At 31.5% G+C, this 6,429-nt stretch overlaps 1 protein-coding gene across 1 annotated transcript; it reads left to right on the top strand.

The window, feature by feature from the left end:
• The first annotated feature begins 1,303 nt into the window (after nucleotides 1–1,303).
• LOC149200235 (2-methylene-furan-3-one reductase-like) lies at nucleotides 1,304–2,707 on the top strand. The gene is made up of 3 exons (XM_089402638.1): nucleotides 1,304–1,571; nucleotides 1,681–2,164; nucleotides 2,256–2,707. The coding sequence occupies exons 1-3, from the start codon at nucleotides 1,383–1,385 to the stop codon at nucleotides 2,522–2,524; spliced, it is 942 nt and encodes a 313-aa protein (XP_089258764.1). The 5' UTR covers nucleotides 1,304–1,382; the 3' UTR covers nucleotides 2,525–2,707.
• Nucleotides 2,708–6,429: the final 3,722 nt, after the last annotated feature.

Below are 6,429 nucleotides of genomic sequence, written 5' to 3'. Positions count from 1 at the left end.
AATTGTCAATCCAAAGATAAATTTAAGAGAACGATTTGTAATTGTTTAATCCTCCTACTTTAATGGTGAAAAATTATAGTTGAATGGTCAACTAAAAGTCGACACTATCCATATTTGTTTTGCTGCTTGAAGATTGTCCAGAGTGGGGATCACCTATTGATATTTCAGCCATTTGTTTTTGTTAGAGATGGATATATCTATGTGAAGTCTGAAAGTTTGCAATTATAAGCATAACTTTGGTAATTTGGTTTAAAAAATGTTGTGTGAAGCATGAATAAATGCTAGTCTCTGTTACTTTTTATAAATTACCATAGTTTCACTATATTTTCAACATCATACAGTGTAAGATGATTAGTATTACACTCACATTGGAGGCTTGAATGACCATGCTCACACTGCGGATGTTATACACTGCTCACTAGCATCTATGTGAAAACTATATGATTCTACTTTGAAGCTTTATGAACAAACATATAATTATTTCTTGATTATTACATAGAAGAGTTAAATATGTTATACACTGCTCACTAGCATCTATGTAAAAACTATATGATTATACTTTGAAGCTTTATGAACAAACATATAATTATTTCTTGATTATTACATAGAAGAGTTAAATGCTAGAAGATTCAATGCTACTAGTTTAATTTATTAGTACGAAAAATAGTTTATTAACATAAAAAACATAGAATTATTTGTTGATTATTACATAGAAAAATTAAATGCTGGAAGATTCAATGCTACTAATCTAGTTTATTAATTTATTAGTATGAAAGATAGTTTATTGACGTAAAACGTAAAGTGAAAAGCTTATAAAATATAAAAACGTCACGAAATTCTCATTTGACAAGCGGAGGGAATTTGAAAAATTCCTGGCCTGCACGGCCCCACGGCAGAAGTCATTAAATTTTGGCTGTCGAAGACGGCTGGAGTGTTTTCCATCTACATGCAATGTATTTCGCAGCACTGTGTCATAGCAGACGTCATGGCGATGATTAATATTACGGGCCGCAACTTGGAGCAGATGCATGGCGCCCCGCCACAGCAAAAGTTTTGGACTTTGGCGATATGAATAAAACCTATGGCGTCACGGCAAACGTAATTAGGTTTTGACCGAATGAGCCATGGTTGAATTTTTCGTAGATGCACGGCGCCACCACAGAAGTCATTAGATATTGGCTGTCGACGACGGCTGGAGTGTTTTCCATCTACATGCAATGTATTTCGCTTGCAACAACGTCAGCAAATATGCAGAGCTGCATGCACTTCGTTAATCGCTATAAATACTCACCCACCGCATCAGAGGAGTCAGTGAATTACCCACTATCTGGTTCGCCGATCAGAGTGAGACAAAAGGGAAGGAACACAGGTTGAAAGAAGATATGACTAAAATCCAGAAAGCGTGGTTCTACAAAGAATATGGATCCATAGACGTTTTGGAGTTCGGTGAATTCCCTGTGCCAAAGCCGGGGCCAGGCCAGATTTTAGTTAAAGTCCGAGCTGCCGCGCTGAATCCCGTCGACTTCAAGAAACGGGAGGGCTTATTCAAAACCAACGATTCCGACTTTCCGGTATTCACTTGTTTTGCTTTTGCTTTAACATAACCTACTTCATCAATCATATATCTATCTGTTGTTTATTCCTTTGTGTAATTTGCCATCCTTCGTTTGTGCTACGCAGGCTGTGCCGGGTTGTGATGCAGCTGGAGTGGTAGTGGAAGTTGGCGATGGCGTTTCCAAGTTCAAGAATGGTGACGAGGTCTACACCGACGTTCAGGACTTCACAGCGGGCAGGCCAAAGCAATTGGGGACACTCGCCCAGTACACCCTAGTAGAGGAACACCTGGTGGCGGCTAAGCCCACTAATTTATCGTTCGAGGAAGCAGCGAGTTTGCCGCTTGCGATACAGACTGCTCAGCAGGCGTTCGATATAGCGAAATTTGAGAAGGGGCAAAGCGTGTTCATAGTGGGAGGAGCGGGCGGAGTGGGCAGCCTCGCTATTCAGCTGGCAAAGCATGTGTATGGGGCTTCAAGGATTGTTTCCACGGCTAGCACTGGGAAGCTTGACTTCGTTAAAAGCCTGGGGGCAGATGTGGTCATCGATTATACAAAGCAGAGTTACGATCAAATCTCCGAGAAATTCGATTTCGTATACGACACCATAGGTCAGTCACTCACTCATTTCTTTTGCTTCGCATGGCTTCTAGTGCAAACATGATGTAATCTAGTAATGGAAATGTTTTATTTAATGTGCAGGGGAGTCGGCCAAGTCTCATGTGGTGGCCAAAGAAGAAGCCAAAGTTGTGGACATAGCTTCGTTTCCGGCTCATCCCAGGGCTGAAAACGCCCAGGTAGAAGCCAACGCCCATAACCTGGAGAAGCTGCAGCCGTACATAGAAAGTGGGAAATTGAAAGCAGTGATCGATCCAAAGAGCCCGTATTCATTCGCTGATGTTATAGAGGCCTTTAAACATCTAGAGAGCGGGCGAGCCAGAGGAAAGATTGTCATTTCGCCCATCGAATAAGAGAAGGGTTGACGCAGGATCAAACATTATGCCTGTCTCGTTGTAGGCTTTTTACGGAATGCTAATGAGCATTTGTGGGCATTTTGAATCAGTTTTAGATATATGGATTTATTTCAGTTTGGAGCCATTTTAACTTGGGATTTTCAGAAATAAGAAGTCTTAAATCTTATGGAGTTTTAGGAAGCAAGACGTGTTAAATTTTACGAGTTTTCACTGTGATAAGTGCATATAAGGTGGTGGGCAGTAGTTACATATTGCTTGCCGAGTTAGCATTTCAATGTTAGAGCCACCAAACATGTCAACAACAAATAAACCTTTGCATATGTCAATCATAACTGAGTGCGTTATATACCTTTGCCTATTGTTTGTTAAATATTGAACTATGTCGTATTCACGTGTCAAACATATAACTTCCATCTTTTCTAAATAAGTAAATTTTTAAAAATTACATGTAAATCAATGTATTTGCATTCATCCTTGTTTTTCCATTCATAGCCGTATCATAACTATAAACTGAATACCAAACTTCCATTACGAATTAGTGATATATAAATAAAATACCAGAAGCAAAACTTACATGATTTAAAAGGCAGGTGACATTTTTTTTTTTACTAAGAGACCCACTTGCAAGAAGCAAATATACATGATTTAGTTATTATTATATTTCCATTGTAATGGAGAGATTTTACAAAAATTTACAAAACTAGAAAGGATATATGTGTCACTAACAAGTTTAAAAAAATTACAACTGCTCAAAAATTGATTAATAAATTACAATGGCTTATAAAATATGATAATATGTTATTCTTGAATATGAATATAATAGATATTTTTTTAGAGGAAGAATTAATTTGAATTTCTTTAGTTAGAAAATAAATCAAATTTAAATTGGCCATTTAAAATAGAAAAATATTCTAAGATTAAGTGAAGTAAAAATAGGTGGAGTTAGAAATTAGTTAGAATTGATTTATAATTCTCACATGCTAAATATTAACCTAATCAGTTAAATTCTAAAATATGATTAAATGTCAATTAAGAAGGAGAAGAAAGAGAAAAATGGTGGCTAATTACAAAGAGGTAGGGAGGAATTGTAGTCACTCTAGAGAGTTCTAGGGATATGATAAATTAAAATAATAATGTGGAATTCCATATTATCATCCAATAAATCTACATTCAATGCCACATATCATCTTATGTGGCACCTCTACTCAAAAAATTCATGCTAAAAATACAAAACCCTAAAAATTGAAAATGTCATAGGGATTGTCTAGTAATGAATGAAAAAATGATCATATGTGCACCTAATAATGCATGGAAGAGGGTCCTTATAAAGCTTTGATGAACAACAAAATTCAATGTACCCCAACATCAACAAAATTTAGAAACTATGTGTCCTCATGCATGAGTTCATTCTTTATGGAAAAATTCCTAGTTAAAGAAGAGGAAAATAATGAAGAAAATCATCAAACAAATGAGAAGGCTAATCATAATTGTTAAGAAGTGCAGAATAAAGTGGTTTCGTGAAATTGACACATCAAAAAATAAAGTGGTTTCAATTTTTGTATTATGGATAAACAATGTGAATCATTGTTAAAAAGTGGAAAAAAACTAAATAATAATAACATTAAAATGGATGGAAAGGTTCTGCCATCTCTATGAGAATACAAACATCGAGGATAAAAATCACTTCCTCTTAGAGTGCCCCGTGTACAACCACATTAGATCTCAATTTCAAAATCTTTGTTGCAATACTGACCTTCCTAGCCTTTTACGTTGTCAAAATTACAGTGAGCTCGGGAGGCTTCTCTCCAAGCTTTTTGAGCATAGGAATAAAATCTTAAATCAAACTAAATAATTGGTTTCTTTAAGTCCGATAGACCAAAGTTTGGTCTTAGTGGAAGTTAACCATCATCATCATTATCATCAATAATATCTATATCTATATATATATATATATATATGAATGATTAAGATTAAGAAACTAAATGAAGATTAAGAACCTGAGTTTAACACTTAATAATTATTTCCCTCATAGCCAATTTCAATTTTATTATATTAGAGTAAACTTGAAATTATATTTTAAGAAAATTATTTAAATTCCATTTATTATATAAAAATATTATTTTATATTATAAAATTATCTATATATATATATATATATATATATATATATATATATATATATATATATTTTAAGAAAATGATTTAAATTCCATTTATTATATAAAAATATTATTCTATATTTTATATTTTATATATATATATATATATATAAAAGTTTGATAGTTATTTTCTTCCATTTTCTTTTTATATTTTAAAATATTTGATAATCAAAGTGTAAAATATTTTTGGAGGTTGATTGACAATAATAACAAGATTAACCAAGAATTTAGTTTATTTAAATTGTAATTTAAATAATAATGTTAATAATATAAATGTTAATAATAAAGTAGGACAAAATTACAATATTGCATTTTGTTAAAGTGTCTATTAAAATATTATACATTTACATTTTTGTTATCTATTTATGTTTTTAGTAAAATTATTATAAAATAATAATAATAACTGTGTGATTTTCAGATCATTCTAGATTAGACATTTAATTAGTGCACAAATATTAGGAAATGAAAATAATTATATTTTGTATTATTTTAAATTGCCTCTCTATTATTTTTCTAATAGAGTAAGAAACATCATAAATATAATAGAGCTTAGCTATTAAAATATAACATAAGAGAATCAAATTAAAAATACCAACAATATCAAAAATTTAACATATCATGAAGCCTTTTCCAATAAACTAATCCTTCAATTCTACTACATTAATATGAATATGATTTCAAACATTCACCCTATTAAATTATGTTTTGGTACTAACTAGACTATTTCTCAAACATTATTCAATAACAAATTCATTATAGAATTGATCTATTTTTACTCAAATGTAAATCTTAAAAATAAATTGTAGAAAAGAATGAAAGCATTAGTAATAAGAAGTTTGATTTTATAAATCCTAATAACTTATATCTAAGGTTTTTTAATATTATAAATTAAAAGAAAAAATATATAATTCTTGTGAGTTGCATATTAAAATTAAAAATAATTCAAAAATATTTTGGAATGAACCATCGTCTGAAAATTATTAAAAAATAAATAAATTTAAAATTAACCATCATTTCCTTTAACATAGACTACAATTAACAATATGGCATAGATTTCCATATTTTATTACATAATTACTCTTCAATTTTGAAAACCACAAATAGCTTTGATATTTTGGCTTGTTTTTCCATATTTAAAATGTGATATATAAAATTGAGATTTTGAGTAATATTTAATATGATTGGTTTTTTCTAAATAATTTATTATTATATAACAATAAAGACGGCGATGTTGTAAGTTATAATAATAAATTTTGAAGTTAACAACCTAACCTAATACAGAGAGGCCTGATTTTCTTTGAATAACAATAATAAATCATTCTAAATTAGGGGACAGTAGCCAAAAATGGTTATCCTCACTGCTAGTTTGACAACTGAGTTACAATAAGTTTTTTCAACCCCTTATAAATAAAATAAAAAATTCGACATTTTTTGTCCTATAATCATAAAGTTCGAAAATAAGTGCCGCTCGCTGCAAGTTTTACGGTTTTAAATGAATTTCCAACAATTGTAATGCCCCTGCTGCACAGTTACGTCCTTAGTCGCTTGGGAATTATATTTAGAATTAATTTTTGTCCATGGAAATAACGTGGAATTTTCATGTTTTTCAAAATTAAGAGTAAAATAGTGGATCAACAACACGTTATACGCCTCTGCAAGCTCTTTTAAACTCTGATCACGAAAAGCTAAGCGATAAATAATAGCCACTCTACAAGCTCTTTTAAACTCTTTTTATTCGAAAAT

Source organism: Pinus tabuliformis, chromosome 2_1, assembly GCF_031772625.1.
Source record: "Pinus tabuliformis cultivar Carrire ecotype Pingquan chromosome 2_1, CPIR1, whole genome shotgun sequence".
In the NCBI taxonomy this organism is placed as follows: Eukaryota; Viridiplantae; Streptophyta; class Pinopsida; order Pinales; family Pinaceae; genus Pinus; species Pinus tabuliformis.
This window is presented reverse-complemented; position numbering and strand designations above follow the sequence as displayed.

Bases quoted from the DNA above. Each gene is read 5' to 3' on its own strand.
- LOC149200235 (XM_089402638.1), top strand. From the start codon at position 1,383: ATGACTAAAATCCAGAAAGCGTGGTTCTACAAAGAATATGGATCCATA. The intron at 1,572-1,680 runs GTATTCACTTGT...TGTGCTACGCAG, and splicing joins CCAACGATTCCGACTTTCCG to GCTGTGCCGGGTTGTGATGC. The intron at 2,165-2,255 runs GTCAGTCACTCA...TTTAATGTGCAG, and splicing joins TTTCGTATACGACACCATAG to GGGAGTCGGCCAAGTCTCAT.